General features: G+C 49.2%; 1 protein-coding gene and 1 long non-coding RNA gene across 2 annotated transcripts in view; one reads left to right on the forward strand and one right to left on the reverse strand.

The window, feature by feature from the left end:
• Positions 1-4,925, reverse strand: part of LOC129621821 (feline leukemia virus subgroup C receptor-related protein 2-like) — a 58,012-nt gene extending 53,087 nt beyond the window's left edge. The window contains 2 exon segments of the mRNA XM_055538707.1: positions 4,226-4,290; positions 4,293-4,925. Coding sequence (XP_055394682.1) covers positions 4,226-4,290; positions 4,293-4,785 — 558 coding nt within the window. The 5' untranslated portion in view covers positions 4,786-4,925.
• A 9,593-nt stretch (positions 4,926-14,518) lies between these two features.
• On the forward strand, positions 14,519-17,122 carry LOC129620671 (uncharacterized). The gene is made up of 3 exons (XR_008698650.1): positions 14,519-16,390; positions 16,561-16,744; positions 16,840-17,122. It is a non-coding gene; the product is annotated as an uncharacterized LOC129620671 (long non-coding RNA).

Here is a 17,122-nt window from a genome sequence, read left to right on the forward strand (position 1 = left end):
CTAAGTGCATTCATATTACCGTGCAACCATCGCCTCCATCCATCGCCAATACTTTTCAGCTTTCCAAACTGAATCTCTGTATCCATTAAACACGAGCTCCTGCCACGCTCCTGCCCCAGCCCCCCAAAACCACCATTCTACATTTTGCCTCTATGAATTTGATTACTCCCAGTACCTGTGGTATAATAAAAATTTATTTAGTCTTTACTCTGGTTCCTGGTACAGAGCTCTAAACCCTGGGCTTTTCTGAGTGATAGGAGTATCCTTTGTGATTCATAAGGATCCTGTTTCCATCACACCGGAGCTTATGCTATGAGGTGACTCAGACTGGGGCCCCTCTAGAGCCGTGGGATGGAGCTGGTCTCCAGAAGCTCAAGTGATTAGAGTTTGGGAACTTTCAGCAACCCCCCAGAGAAGGCAATGGCAACCCACTCCAGTACTCTTGCCTGCGAAATCCCATGGACACAGAAACCTGGTAGGCTGCAGTTCATGGGTCGCAAAGAGTCGGACACAACTGAGCGACTTCACTTTCACTTTTCACTTTCGTGCACTGGAGAAGGAAATGACAAACCACTCCAGTATTCTTGCCTGGAGAATCCCAGGGATGGGGGAGCCTGGTGAGCCCCCGTCTATGGGGTCGCACAGAGTCGGACACGACTGATGGGACTTAGCAGCAGCAGCAGCAAATCCCATTCCCCCTCCTTGAGAATAGGAGGGCAGCTAGAAATTGAGCTCTAGAAAAACTCTTGAACCAGGAAAGTTCTGTGAGGCTGGTAAACACGTGACATCAAAGTGCTAAGAGGGCGCACCCCACAGAGGCTCTGAAATCTCCTCCACTTGGCTTTTCCTGACTTGTACCCTTTATAATAAACCAGGAAAAACAGGTAAGTAAACTGTTTATCTGAGTTCCCTGAACCATTCTAGCAAATTATAGATCCTAAGCAGGGCTCATAGGAGCCCCACCTTATAGCTAGTCAGTCAGAAATACAGGAGGTCCCTAGGACTTGCAAATGGAGACAGTCTCGTGGGTCCAAGCCCTTAACTCCTGGGGTCTGCACTAACTCCAATAGTTAGTGTCCGAGTTGAGCAACTTGGACTGAGTAACTGGACTGAACTGAACTGAACTGATGTGAGGGTTTATTTCTGGACTCTGTACTCCTTTGGTCTGTAAGTCTGTCTTTACGCTGATTCCACACTGTCATGATTACTATAACTTTGTTATTAGTTTTGTTAGTTTTATTAGACACATTAGGATGTGTCAGATCTCCAACTTTGGGATTCTTTTCCAAGATTGCTTTGACTACTCAGTGTCCCTTAAACTTCCGCATATGAATTTTAGGATGCAATTTTTTCCTTCATCTGTAAAAAAAAATCAGGATTTTGATAGTGATTGTGCTGAATTTATAGATTTATACTACTGTTTTGTGTAGTATTGACATCTTAACAACATTAAGGTCTTCCAATCCATGAACACAGGATGTTTTTATATTTATTTATAACTTCTTTAATTTTTTCAGTAACATTTTGCAGTTTTCAGTGCACAAGTCTTTCACTTCGCTGGTTAAATGACTCAAGTGTTCTCTTCAATGCTACTGTAATTGGAATTGTTTTCTTACTTTCCTTTGGGGATTGTTCATTGTTAGTGTATAGAAACAATCGATGTAAAATGTTGCAAGTTTGGTCTGCTTTGTGCTCTCAGGTTTGCAGGGAGGCACAGGAGAAGGGAGAGGGGAGGGGCAAACTTGAGCAAAATGGCCATGAAACTTTCTACCATTTTGAATGTGACTTTTTCTTCAGTTGGGTGTTTCCTTCCTTGGTTGTTGTAGATCTTTGATGTACAGAAATGCCATAGGGAAGGTTATTTTAGCCAGTTTCTCATTTATTTAATGTTTCCATGGGAGAAGAAGCGTGTGGAGCTTCCTGGTCCACCATCTACTGATGTCACTCTCCAAGGCTATAGGCTTAATCTCTAAGCAATGTATCTTCAAGGACAGAACTAAGAAGCCAGAACTGGGGAAAAGCAAGGTCAGAGCAGGGGAAACACTGGGAGGGAACAAGAGACAGGCTGGCTAGGAAAGGCAAGGAAGGAGGGGCCCTGGATGCTAAACTGAAGACGTAGACTTGATTCCACAGAATCATCAGACCCTCAAGACCGCCTGCCAACACAACACGGCCAAGTCGGGAGTCAGGCCAGGCTACCAGAGCCTCCTCCCATGCAGTGCACTGAGCTGAAGGTCAAAGAAGCAGGATTAGGAGCTTCTGCTATGGTTCCACCTCACAGGCCTGCAGGGCCTCCCCACCCCCCCAAACCCCCCCAAACCCCCAGGGCTTTGTTTATTTTCAGAACTTTAAGTGAATCAGAATTAGGAGCCCCACCCAAGCCCACCCTCCCGTCTCACTGTGGAGAATGAGCTCCCAGCTCCTCCCCTGGGAGCTGGACCCTTCCTACAGCAGCACAGACACGCCAGCCCTGACAGGAACCCGGCTCCAGGCAGGAGGGCGCCTTCCCAGGGCACGGAGCTCCTCTCTCCTGCTGATTTCACGTCTGATCACAAACCTCGCCTGGGAAGCCAGGTGGAAACACAGGCGCCTGGCCTCTTCCCTGGAGGATCTGATTGGGAAGTCCAGGTGAGGGCCCAGGCATCTGTCGTCCGTCCTGGACCCACAGGTGAGGTAAATGGGCACCATTTGAGGGAGCACTGGTCTAGTTTCCTTCCCGGAGTGGCCAGCCTCTGAGCTCACCCACCTGCCTGTATCTTTGGTGACGGCTTTGCATGAAGGAGAAACCAGAACTGGCATTCAGTTCCTCTTTACCTTCCCTAGAAGTCTTATATGACCCACAATCTCAAAACATGGACAGTAACAACAACAGCATAATTTTTGAGTTTTATCAGAATTAACAAAAAACAAAAACAGATTTCATAAGCCAGACTCCAAAGACAAAATATTGCATGATTTTGGTTCTATGCAGTACCTAGAATAGGCAAATTAATGGAGACAGAAAGTAGAATAGAGTAGTGATGGAATAGAGATTATAGAGGAGTTCCTATTTAATGAGTACAGAGTTGTTGGGAATGATAAAAAAAAATATTTGGGTATAGATACTGGTAATTCTTAAACAACATTGTGAAACTACTTAATGCCATTGAACTGTATAATTATGAATGGTTGAAATTATGAATAAGTTATAATTTTAGCACAAATAAAAATAAATTTAAGTAAAAATCTGGTTCCTGGCTTCTTTAAAGGCAACAACAAATGAGACGGTCTGATAACATGAGACGGTCGTGCTGTGTATACGAACAGTTGGTGGAGGCTGAAGCAGCTGCCAGTTCAGCTGGGACGCGTGCTCTCACGATGCCGTGACCCTCCTCCTGTGTCACTTTTCCTTGCACGACCTGGCTGCCCCCATGAGCATTAGAGGGTTGGTCCTGGCCCCACCCCTTCTCATGCCAGTCTTCACCAGCCTTGCCCTGGCTCTCCCAGTCCCTACCTGGTCCTCTCTCCCAACCAGAAGGGGAGGTCAGCAAGTAGCCAGCCATGGGGGTAGGTGCTTCAAGTGCCTTGACAGTGACCACAAACACAAGCACACAGGCGCTGGCCTTCACCTACCCCCAGACATCACTCAGACCTGAGTCGGACACGACTCAGCAACTTCACTTTCACTTTTCACTTTCATGCGTTGGAGAAGGAAATGGCAACCCACTTCAGAGTTCTTGCCTGGAGAATCCCAGGGACGGATGGGCCTGGTGGGCTACTAGGTCGCACAGAGTCGGACACGACTGAGGCGACTTAGCAGCAGCAGCCGCAGGAGATGCTGCACTCTGGGAAAGCTGGTTGGACAGGCAAAAAACACCCGCCAACCTCCAATGGCACAGAATAGTCAGACGGCCAGGGGCTATTCCCTGAGAAAGAAGAGCTATCTTGTCAAGCTGGTGAAGTAAGTTCAGGAATGAGATCATAAAGACAACATGTGTTCCAGAAGCACGGTTTCTGCTGGAGGAAGAGAAACTGCGGTGACAGCAAAGGCCCTTCCTTTCGTTTCCCCACTTCTCTTACATACTCGCTCGGTCACAATCATCCACTCACTCAGTCACACCCAGCCACAGTCAGCCAGAGTCACAAACACTGCTGAAGTCGGAAAGCTAGTCTTCACACAGTGAAGCAGTTTGGTACAACCAACACCCTCAGTCCCACAGTGAACGCCACCCACTCCTCTACCCACCTGATTGCCAAAGATAGCTATGGAGCAGGCGGTTGACACCTCATTAGCCCCGAACCAGACGGAATGAAGACCTGGGCCACGGAGCAGACGACCTGGCCCAGCACCGTGACTGGGAAGAGACGTGGATTCAGGCTGCCCAGCTTCACCCAGGCTCCCAGGCAGTTGAGAGCGGAGCCAGTGAGGGCGATGGTCCGCAGGCCGAACTTCTCCAAGAGCCAGGCCACCGGCAGGAGCAGAGGGATGTAGGCCAGCATGTAGCACATGGACAGCCAGTCGATGGCAAAGGCACTGACCCCGTAGAAGTTCATGAAGATGTTATTGATGGAGCCGTACTGGATCCACTGGAAGGCGTTGCACATGGAGTAGCAGCTGAACACCAGGACCACCGCCCACCGGCGCTTGCTCACCTTGATCATGAACTCTCTGTCCAAGACTCTGAATAGGGTGTAGCCACGGGCTTCCACCTCAAGTGGGGACATCTGAGAAGGGGTGCCATCATGCTCCTGTTGGTTTGGATCTTCATCCTCCATGTCTCCAACCTCTACCGGAGCCATGAGCATGTGCTAGGGACTCCAGCAGTCTTAAGAGACAGTGCTTTGACCGGTTCTCTGAAGCCCTCAGGCCACTTGTCCCATCTGTCCCAGAGTCCCAGAATAAAGGGAGGCCTGAGCCTACCGAAGAGCCTATAGTGAGGCTCCCTGTGCTTCCCTCCCAGTTACTGCTCCCACTTGGCCTTTATGTCCTCTGTCCCTGACTGCTATGCCCTAGGCTGGTGGAAAATGCCTCAAGCCAGTTCTGGCAACCTCCCAAGGCTTTCTGGCCAGTTCAGCCCATCAAAAACAGTTATCTCCTTGCACAAGAACTTTACAGGACTCTGATAGCTCTAGGGTGGGCATTGGGGCCTGGCTCCACCTCACTCCCCCACCCTAATTCCCAACCCTTTTTGCTAGACTTTCAGTATAAAGAGAAATTTGTAGATTTCCCAGGCTGGTTGTGCTCTTGGGATAAAGTGAGTTATAGAAAACTTGTCTCCTATTTGCTTTCCCCCAGACCTGGTCTTTTGTTAGGGAACTCAGATTTGCAGCTAATTGGCAGGGTTCTTCTTTCCTTTGGATTCCCGGGGGCCTCCTACACGTGGGGACCTGGTGGGAGGGGAGAGGGGAGTTCTCAGATGCTGAAGACCCAGTGTCAGTTGAGTGAACTGCCTAGCACAGCACACACTGTTAAGTGGGCTCTGCAGCCAGCTAGCCCTAGACTGCCCTCTGCTGGTCTGCAGCCAGGTAAAGCCTCAAGTCAAAGCCTGGAACACTCATTAATTTCAGCCCAGAGGGGAGATTAGAGGCCAGATCTTCCCTGGTTTCAACCACCAGCCCAGCTGCTCCTAGGTGTGTTCCGTAAATTAAGATTCTCCACATCTCTGTGTCTCAGTGTTTTGGAAAATCTGTGAAACAGGGATGATGAGATAATGGTACCTACCTCACAGTATTGTTTGGAGGCTTGAGTGGGTTAAGATTTGAAAGCACTTGGAAAATTCCTGGTGGGTAGTAAGCATTCCAGGAGTGTCAGGTATCCTAACAATTAAAAACACACAACTGTTTGAGGTGTGCTAAATCTGTTTAGTGTATTCGCTCATTTAAGCACCACAAGAATTCTGTGATGGAAGTGCTTTCACTAGTGTGCAGTTTTTAGATTCGAAACCTGAGACACAAAGAAGGGAAGTAACTTCTTACTTGAGGTCTCAGCTGATGTAAAGAGGCATAATTCTCCTGTGTATCCGTCATGATACACACTGGCCACTCAGGCACAGTCTGGGGACAGCAGGGTTGGCATCCCCTTGGGTTTATTACAAAAGCCCCAACCTACTGAATCAGCGGCTGCATTTTGAAAGACCTCTAGGTGATCCGTTTGTTAGCATATTAAAGTTCAAGTGCCACTGAGTGCTGTGCTTTCTTGTGTTCTTTAATTTTCACAGCAAAAAAGGAAGAATTTAAGGCTCTGCGGATGTGGTTCTAAACTTGTTCTGCACATTAAAATCACACGGGGAACTCCACATTCCCAAAGCCTTTGCCACACTCCAGATCAGGTCTCTGAGAGTGGATCCAGCCTTGGCATGTTTAAAGTTGCAGCCAGGTTTGAGCACCCTTGTGATTTGAGAGCCACTGGTTTCCAGGAGCGGGAATACTGCTTGAAGGCATCCAATTTTTCAGTAGAAATCATGAAGTCTTGGATTATAGTAGAGTGTCTGAAGACGGAAATCATACCCATCTAAGAACTTCTACATTAATTACCCATCCTCTGTCTCAAAATTCCAAAGGTTTCCCCATCTTTCTCCAGGGAGCATGGAACTTCCATCTTCCATTCTCTGGAAGCTCTCTGAGAGATCTCACTGTTTCTTTCCCTAGGTTATCATGGTTCTCTCCTAAAACTCTGCAGATACATTCTTAACATCATTTTACAGATCTGGAAATTCAGGCCCAGAGAGTCAGAGGGCATTGTCAGAGCCCCACAGCTGACTGGCATCAGAACAGGCAGACGGGTTTCCTGAGTCCCTTTCCACGAGTCTCTCCCATGTGCTCCTCTGGGGCAATGCTTCAGTGTAGTGACAATTCCCAAGTATCTAAGCTGGGATTCAAGGGCTATTTGGAGTTGCCTTTTGTGTGGAGGGAGTCAGATCTACTGTGAGCCTTGGACTTAGTGTACTCAGGGTTCGTTCTACACTATGGGCTTTAGGATCCTGGGCAAGTTATTTTACCTCTTTAGTCTTCAGATTATGAATGTGTGAAATGAAGATTAAAACCAGATGTGTCATAGGGTTGCTGTGAGAATTATTAATAATTAAGATAATGTGTCAATTGTTTTCAAAAACAATATTCCGACAGCCACCAAGTACTGTAGTACTACTGTCTCTTGGCTGATTCCCACCAGGGAGAGGAAAGGTATAGAAAATGTGGGTAGATTTACATTGAGAGAAATATTTTGTATTCAGGGAAGAAACACTCATTGAGTGGCTTACTATATGTTCTATTCATCAGTATGTTCTGTCTATAGACATCAATCAGTATATGCTGAAGCTGAAGGAAAAGTACATTTTAGTGGTTGCTTTTTAAAGGGATTCTGCTTCCTGGTTCTTTCCAATTGACTCCCCCAGGGAGCTAGAGAGAACCCCTGACTTTGAGTTCGAGTCTTCCTGGTTCTGTGCAGAAAGGTTAGAAAGTCTCCCCCTGGAGGCCAGCACTACCACTGGCGTTAGGAGCTGACCCTGAAGTCCAAAGGTGGTGGTGTTTTTTTATTTTTTCTTAGTTTTCCTTTGGTTACATATCAAAGGCAAAGATGAGCTGGACTTAACGGTCAAAACAGATAGAGATGAGAAAGGAAGACACCATTTGGTTGGGGGTGTTGAGGGAGGTAGGCCCTCCTCAATCCCTCCACCCCAAAAACACATGTGGGGGTGGGCAGCGTCTCAGTCTTACCTCTCCCACCTCCCACAGCACCAAAGGCCTCCAGCCCCAGGGGCTGCTCCCACCGCAACCTGGGCGGTACATGCAGCGGTTTCCAGCAGTCCCAAGGTCTGCGGGTGGCACCCTTTTGGATCGCTTACCACCACCTCCGCGGGGGCTGTAGAGTGACAGCATGGAGGACGTGAAGGGCAGGCTAAATCGCTAATGAATCAGGTGAGGCCCTTGGTGAATCCCCCTAAAAAGTACTGACACGTGGAGTTTGTATAAATGCTGCCCTTACGCATCCTGCATGTGCCATTTCCATGTGCAATACTGCGCTCGCGACACCCTGTCTGCCTCAGCATCCACGCTTCCCACGTATTCCAGCTGGAAACTCTGCTGCATGTCTCTGTTCAGCCTGGGACCCTGAGTGAGAGAAACTCCACTGCACATGCCTGTCTCAATATCTGTGTGTAGAGTGGGCTGAATTTCTTATCACCACGGAATTTTGAAAACTGAAATGAAGAGGAGAGCCAATCAGTTTACACAGAGAGAAGAACAGGTTCTTAAAACACTTTCAAGAAAACAGGTGCAGAGCGTCATCAGGTTGTGGTCAAGCCTGGAACCTGGAGGTCAGAAGAACAATGTTTTCTGAAGGAGAATCATTTCCTGCCTAGACTCCTACACGGAGACCACCAAAGGGGAAGGGGGGCGGGGGGAAACTACTAGAAAAGAACCAAACACTTTCACACATGTAAAGTTTTTAAAGGTACTTCCTTCTCCTCCCAAGAAGCTGCTAAAGGATGTGCTTCACCAAAATGAGGGAGGAGACCGAGAGAGAGTAAGATGTAAGATCGAAGAAGCCAGGACGACAACCCAGGAAAGGAAAGGGGACTCACCAAGACGACAGCAAAGGAACATCCCAGGTGCCGGGAGCCGGCATATTACATATTGAGTGCATATTGCATATTGCATATTGAGTGCAGCACTTTCCACAGCATCATCTTTCAGGATCTGGAATAGCTCAACTAGAATTCTATCACTGCCGGGAGCAGGAGCTCCGCCCATGGCAAAGGTCATGAGGAAGGAGGCTCGGCATATGCAAAGGCGGGATCGAGTCTCAGGAGTCCCCCTGGAAATTCTCGAGCATCTACCCCCAAACCAGAGTCTGCCTACTTTCTGCTTTGTGCTCTCACCAACACCTCTGACTTCACAGGGGGGCTGTCCCCCACTACCTCTCTCTGAAAAAAGAGTTAGCTTACAGCTCCAGTTAATAATTCCTGGATGTGACAGTGTTTCAACCTACAAACTCCTTTGGATATCCTCTAGCCTGCCTGAATAGGTTTTTCCGGCCACATGTGATTGTTCAGAGCCTCCCAACTGTGAGAGGCAGGAGATGTTCTAAACTGTTTAAACACAGATTCCTTTGAATAGTTAAAAGATTGATTAGAAATTGTATTGGTGAAGGGTTTTTCACTTATTGGGCCAATGTTTGCTGCTAAGCCTCCATACTCCTTACCTACTGTGTCCTTGGCAGTGTATTGATTGATATAATGGGTGTATAGAAATGTAAGTAGTAGCCTCAATGTTTGTAACCTTGGACCCTTGAGTTAATTCTTTTCTTGATTGAGCCCACCTCACCTTTGCCCTATAGGAATGCAGCTTTGTCCAATGCTTTTTTGGAGGCTGGTGCCTGACTTTGGAATAATCACCTTTAGAGAAAAATAAGTTTCTTAAAATGTTAACAGGCCTCCGGGCCAGAAGATGATATAAATCACCTGAACTTTTGCATATGATAAGTTTGAAAGCCTGGCTTCGATTAGAACCAGGAACTGCTGTCCTTGCATGACTCCACCCCTTCCCCCATTATCCTCTATGCATAACTTAAGGTATAAAAACTACTTTGGAAAATAAAGTGCGGGCCTTGTTCACCGAAACTTGGTCTCCCCATGTCGCTCTCTCTCACAAATTCTGGCTGAGTCTCCATCTGGAGTGCAGAACCCGCCATGCTTGCTAATTATGCCTGGGCTTCTAAGATCTGACCGGGGAGGCCTCAGTGTCTCCTCTCCTTCAGGAGAACGGAAGGACACCTGCGGCCTACGTAAGTGGTTCAAACTTCTTGTCTTGAAGTTTTATTGGTCTCCCGTGTAAACCAAGCTACTCAGCCTCTTTTCTCCACTGAATTTTCCTACTGAGCTATCCTCATCCTATTACTTTTTATATCTTTGATAAAATATTTAAATAAATAGGTCGCCTGTGCCGTCTGTCCTTCAAATACCCTGGATCAGCTGGAGCTGGACCCCGGCACCCAGGGACAGCTATGAGCCAGGCAGAGAAACCGCCCATTCAGACTGAAGCCGATCAAAGACTCCAGGAAAGGTTGGTCAAGATGACCCTGAGAGGACTGTGTTTTAGAATATTGAAAGAGGTTTATAGACTGGGAGAGCATTAGGGATGGGACTCGTGATCAGTACCACAAATATAGCTAAATAAATGGGGAGGGGAGGCAATCTTAAATTCCAGTGAAATATAAAAAGCTATGGAGGAAAAGGGAACAAAGTCATGACTACCTTAAGAGACTCAGTTGTGAACAATGTGAGCACAATCATAATAATATGAACACTGAACTTGATATGATCAAATATGACAAGTGTATCGGGAGGATGGGGGAACAGGAAGTGGGTACATGCATGTGGTGGAGATGAGGGCGGGGTGAGCAGAGCTGAATCCTTGACTGCAATATTGGAAAGTCAGCAGATAATGCCTAACATGGATAAAATCAGGAAGTATCTGCCTCAGAGAGAGATCAGAGATCAGTCACTCAGTCACGTCCAACTCTTTGCGACCCCATGAATCGCAGCACGCCAGGCCTCCCTGTCCAACATCAACTCCTAGAGTTCACTGAGACTCACGTCCATTGAGTTAGTGATGCCATCCAGCCATCTCATCCTCTGTCATCCCCTTCTCCTGCTCCCCCCAATCCCTCCCAGCATCAGAGTCTTTTCCAATGAGTCAACTCTTCGCATGAGGTGGCCAAAGTACTGGAGTTTCAGCTTTAGCATCATTCCTTCCAAAGAAATCCCAGGGCTGATCCCCTTTAGAATGGACTGGTTGGATCTCCTTGCAGTCCAAGGGACTTTCAAGAGTCTTCTCCAACACTACAGTTCAAAAGCATCAATTCTTCGGCGCTCAGCCTTCTTCACAGTCCAACTCTCACATCCATACATGACCACAGGAAAAACCATAGCCTTGACTAGATGCACCTTTGTTGGCAAAGTAATGTTTCTGCTTTTGAATATACTATCTAGGTTGGTCATAACTTTCCTTTCAAGGAGTAAGCCTCTTTTCATTTCATGGCTGCAGTCACCATCTGCAGTATCTGCATACCCATGTTATTTAGAGTAAGGAAGGTAAATACCAAAGATTCATCCGCTAATGGCTGAATAGTTGCCTCAGAGGACCAGGAAAGCAAGGTAGGCAATGAAATGTTTGATAGATGATAATTTGAGTTTTTTAAACTATGGAGAAGTTTGGTTTTAAAAAACCTCAAAATTTAAACATAGATCAATAATAGAGATTGAACTGCTTCTCTGAGGCCCACAGGTCATGTTCATGGGTGAGGTCAATTACATCCTGGACTTTATAACGTTGGGGACAGGGAGTAACAGGGAGGACTCAGGATGATGCCCTTGCAGGGAAGGGAACGGCCTCCTCCTGGAAATCTTGCAGAGACAAGTTGTACAGGAAAAGCGCCTGCATTATACACTCCCCGCCTCCTGTTTCTCTCTCCTGCTTCTCTACTAAGTCTCCAACCCCTTCCTACAGCTGCCTCAGCCTCTGCAAGGTCCAGAGGCTCCAGAAGGGGGCTGAAATCAGAGTGTGATTTCCATGAAAATCCAATAATCAAATTTGAATGGAAAGTAAATCCTCTCAGGTTTCACTCTTTGGCTTCAGGGTGGAACACTTGGCTCACCTTAATTCTGAGAGTAAATGAGTAATTAGAAAGAAACAAGCATCAAAATGAAGCCCAAGGATTTATGGATTCCCTGCAGTTTTTTAAAGTCGATAGCTGGGTGAGGTCCCTGCAGCTGAAGCCAGCAGCAGTCCTGAGCTCCAGCAGCCTTGAAAGTGCCTCCTAGTGTCTCAAATGGGGAAACCAAGAATGCTGACTGCAGCCTAACTTTTTCAAGCATCTTTTCCTTTTTCTGTTACATTGACTGCAGATGACAAATGCCCAACTTGAACCAGATTAGGCAGTCAGGGGGCTCAGACTTCAAGGAGGAGGTAGTCAGGCAAGTGGCAGAAAAGTCAGACCTGCTGATGCCTCGGGAACTGCCCCAGCCAGGGCTGGACGGCACTCAGGACTCCTTCCTTCTCTCCGTCTCCCTGTGTCTCAGTCCCTCTGAGCTGCTGTAACCAAAATACCTTACACATGGCAGAAACTTATTTCTTACAATTAGTTCTACAGGCTGGGAGGTCCCAGGTTCTAGGTGATGGCAGATTCCATGTCTGGTGAGATCCAATTCCTGATTCTAGGAAGCTTCTTTTGCTGTGTCCCCACATAGAGAAGGGGCAAGGGAGCTCTCTGGGGTCCTTTTTTATAAAGGCACTGATCCCATTTATGGGGGTTCCACCCTCATGACCCATTCACCTCATACAGGACATGCCACCTAAAACCATCACATCTTTGAAGGGGGGGGGTGAGTTTTCAGTATATAAATTTTGGAGACACAAACAGTTCATAGCATCCTGCATGTCAGCTTTCTTTGTCTCTCTTCCTGAAGACTAGTTTTCTGCATGCTGAAGTTTCACTGTTTGACATCTTCAGCTGCCAGAGAAAGGCTGCCCTGATGTTCTGGCTAAATACAAACTCCTAGAATCCTAGCCTAGTCCTAGACTCATCAGCCATGCCCATGGGGGCAAGGGAGCCCATTCCGTGGGTGCACATTGGACTGGAGGAGGGGCGGTTCCCATAAGGAGAGGGGCAATCAACCAGGAGATGAGTCCAGCAGCACGTAACAGTGAACTCATATGTCCTGAGAAGCAGGGGCCAGTAGAAGTGAGGGACCTGCTTCCCCTCTTCCTGGGGCTGGGGAGCATCCACATTTTCCTAATAAACACCACCACATTCTCCAGAGTAATGATCGGGATCACAGCCACATTGGAGGCTGCCTGTGTCAAATTTCTCATGCACAACAACTTGTGATACTGCAGACGCCTCCAGAGTCCAAGTCTCTGCTGTTACAGATGTCCCTGTGACAACTCACCCTCCTGGTCCCTCTCCCTCTCCTTTCTCACTCCTTGACGTGCTTCTCACTCCCCAGTGCTCCCAAGACCTCCTTTACCTGTCTAGCAGGAGAGCACAAACTCGATGACTGATCTCCTTTGGGGTAGGAGCCGTGTACCAGGGGTGAGTGAGCTCATTTCAGACACGAGCAACACAAGGGCAGCCGCCCAGTTGAGGCCAGCATGCTCCCTGTCCAGTCCCAGGGGGCAGCCAGGCCCATCGGGAAGGGGACACCCAGCCCCGTCTCTCCCCATCACTGCCCTTCCTCCAGCCCCTTTTCAGGCCTGCCCCACCAGGATCTCTTACAGGCAGCTTGCTCCTCTGCGTTCCTCCCTTAACTCTTAGGGCCCCTCATTGTGCCCCCTCCCCCCAGCCCCTTCCTCTGCCTGCTCTTGTCTCAGCCTCCCCCATGGGCTCCCCCACCCTAACACCCTCCCCAGGCCCCCCGCAGCCTCTATCCTGTCTCTCACTCACATCTCACCCCCCAACCCCACAAGCGCAGCACCTCAATGTCAGCCCCCACCTCCCTGCCCCTCAGCTTCCCCCCAGCAGCCTCCCCAGCCCAGCTCCCAGTCCCAGGCCGCCACCTCTCCTGCTCCTCCTCCCAGGGTCCCAGGGTCCCAGGCCCCTCCCCTTCCACCTCCTCCCGCTCTGCTCAGCCCCTGGGACCTGCCCCCACCCCCACCCCCACCCCCACCCCTCCCTGCCTGCACTACCAAAGCCCCTCTGCCTCCACTGGGCAGACAGCTCCTCCTGCCGGCAGGCTGCTCCCACCTTTCCTGTTGGCCTCCCTTGTCTGCGAGTTTCCTTTTCAGATCCCTGGATTCAAGAAAAGCGAGTGGGTTTAAAAAGGGACGTCACAGTGCAGAGAGTTTATGGATGCTGCAGAAATGGGGTGCTGCTCATGGTGCCTGGGTGACTGCAGTGTGGGGAATACCGAGGGAGAGGAATGGGCACAGACTCAGATGGCAAGCATCCAGGGGACGCACACAGTGACAACGCCGTGTCGTTTCCGTGTTGGCACACCTCCTCTCTGTGAATCAGTAACCACACGTGAAACGACTGACACACCCTGCTTCCTTCATGGTACATGACACACCCCACAGCCCTCATGGTACATGAGCCAGGACAGCGTCCCCGCAGAGCCTGACCCCAAGCCCGTCACGGAGCTTGCTTCCCTCTGTCTCCCAGACCCTCACTCCCTTTCAATCTGACACGTCCCCAGCATCTCTGCAGTCATCAAAACCCAGCACCCAGCCAGGGTCCTGGGAAAGTCTGAGACATCACAAGGACTCTGTGGGGTCTAGAGATCCAGGAATTCTTTCCTCTCCTTCGTGAAAGTCAGTGGGAGGTGGGAGGAGGCAGGGATGGAGGGTGGTCTGGGGCTGGTAATATCCACTCACCCATTTCTTCCTTCAACAAGTGCATTTAGAACCCTGACTACAAGCCGCGCACTGGTCCAAGCACCGAGCAAGAGACGGTGAACACACTGACAAGGTCTTCAAGCTGCTGAGGCTCACAGTCCTGTGGGGAAGACACTCAGAAGACAAACAATGAGTGTAAGCACGGAAGACAGCAAGACAGTGAGCTGGTGGGTAGGGAAGGCCTGGCTGAGGAGGGGAAGTTTGAGCAGAAGTGAGAAGACAAGTCATATGCATATCTGGAGTATTTGAACCCCAGACACAGGCATTGGCAGGTGCAAAGGACCTGTGGTGGGAATATGCTTGGTATGTTCTATGCATGGCAGGGAGGTCGTGTGGCTGGACCAGAGAGACTGAACACAAAAGTAGAGAACAGATGGTCAGATAAGTAGGTGGGGGCCACAGTGCATGTGGTCTTGTAGGCTCTGGTGAGGACTGGGCTTTGGTTGAGCTAAGAAGCTAGGGGTTGGAAGTGGAGGAGTGATGTGGTCGACTTGCACTGTAAAATGATCGTGCTGTATGGAAAGTGGTTGGGGCCACTGATCGGGCCTTAAGCTGCAGTCTCCACGTGGACAGCAAAGTTTGCAGCCTTATCTTTAAAAAATAACCTACTGGCATGGTAACATCTATGTCTACAGAGGACCACCTTCCACAGTGTGGAGGAGCGCTTCCTCTACCCTGAGCCCCCACCCCTCCAGCCTGTTCCCACCGCCAAAGCCATCTCTGTCCCAACAAGAAACAAACAGACCACACGGAGGATATTTTATTGCTTTAATAGATCTGGTGTATAAATAGAAAATACTAATTATGATTTCCAATACAGCAATGGTTTCAGTAAACATTTTGTTTATACATTTAAGAGGCTCAAGAGTAAACACATTCTCCTTATGGGAAATTAAGGCACCATCATTTTCTACCTCCTTTCCACCCCTTAACTCAAATCTCACACCAGAAGTGTGAACTTCTTTTATATACAGAGTACTGTATACACACACACACCAGCTACCCTTGGGCAGAGGCCCAAGCGCCCAGCACCATTTCCACCCAGGCAGCTCAAATATGCTGAGCCTGGGGGGCAGTGGTCACAACAAAACAGAACAGGGGTCACGGCACAGAGATCAAGGACATGAGAAGCAACTAAAATGTCTTATTTTGAGGAGATTTTCCCCAAGCACATGACTAGAGCAAGACAGCAGGTAAGGCAGGAGAGGTAAGCTTGGGTTGGTTGAAAGGGTGCGTGCGTGCATGTGTGCTCAGTCATGTCTGATTCTGTGTGACCCCACGGACTGTAGCCCACCAGGCTCCTCTGTCCATCAGATTCCCCAGGTGAGAATACTGGAGTGAGTTGCCATTTCCTACTCCAGGGGGTCTTCCTGACCGAGAGATCAAACCTGTGTCTCTTGCAGCTCCTGCATTGGCAGGCAGACTCCTTACCACTGGCAACACCTGAGGGCCCCTGGTTGAAAGGGAGTCCCTTTAAATTCAGGATATTTGAGAAAGGATTACTGCTGGAAGAGGGATGGCGAGAGGGGCTGGGGCTGCAAACACTGTCCCCACCAGAGGTGGACACGCTTACCTAACCCAGCAGACCCAAGTCCCATTCACGGGCCACCTCTCCTTCTGCCCCTTCCCCTCATCGCTCAGGGACCTTTGGAGTTCTCAGGGGGGGAGGACCCAGTTGAGTTTGCAGTGAGGGTCACAGGCAGGAGAACACAAGCCCCTGAGTGGCGGCGTCTGGAGGAAGGCACGGAGGTGGCAATGACGCACACAAGGCCCTGGGCCGGGACGTCTTCTGCAGAAGAGAGCCTTTCTGTTCCCGAATCAGACTACCAGACTCCCCAGATTCTTAGCACCATCACATCCCAAAGAGGTCAACTCTCTGAAATCGGCTTCTTGTTCTAAGCCACAGCAAAGGTTTTGTCAAGTTTATTGATGTTTGGTTTGATCTGCTCTGAGGAAAGAGGATTTGCAGACAGATGCCAACACGAGCCAGAAGAACCTGGTCCCGGAGTCCTGAGGGGTATGTCCTGAGGGTGTTTGCTCTCCCACAGAATCTCAGTGGTCAGTCTGGGGGCCCAAGAATGACCCTCACCCAGAGCAGCTGCTGCTCCTTAGAACTGGGCTCCTAATGGTCTTCAGACACTGCTGCTACATCGCTTCAGTCATGTCCGACTCTGTGCGACCCCATAGATGGCAGCCCATCAGGCTCCCCCATCCCTGGGATTCTCCAGGCAAGAACACTGCACTGGGTTGCCATTTCCTTCTCCAATGCATGAAAGTGAAAAGTGAAAGTGAAGTCGCTCAGTCGTGTCCGACCCTCAGCGACCCCGTGGACTGCAGCCCACCAGGCTCCTCCATCCATGGGATTTTCCAGGTAAGAGTACTGGAGTGGGGTGCCATTGCCTTCTCTGCTTCAGACACTAGAAAAAGTTAATCTCCTGATAAACTTTCTTTCTGGATAATGTGCAGGCTTTGTCCCAAGGGATAAGCTGGAGCAGGAAGGTGAGGCAGCAGCCAAGACTGACTCCAGGATTCTCTGCCTCCCCAGCTCCCAGAACCTGCAGAGGGAAGGCGGGGCCCCAATCTGTGTGGTGGAAAGTGCATCTCCCCCACAAAGATGCGGCAAGCTCTGGAGCGGGTTCCAGGAGGCAGACCTGGGAGAAGACGGAGGAGTGATCAGGGGATGTTAATCATCCCTTGTTGAGCTTGATTTCAATCATCTTGGTTCAAATAAAAATGATGTAGATAGAAA

This window comes from Bubalus kerabau, chromosome 10 (assembly GCF_029407905.1).
Source record: "Bubalus kerabau isolate K-KA32 ecotype Philippines breed swamp buffalo chromosome 10, PCC_UOA_SB_1v2, whole genome shotgun sequence".
In the NCBI taxonomy this organism is placed as follows: Eukaryota; Metazoa; Chordata; class Mammalia; order Artiodactyla; family Bovidae; genus Bubalus; species Bubalus kerabau.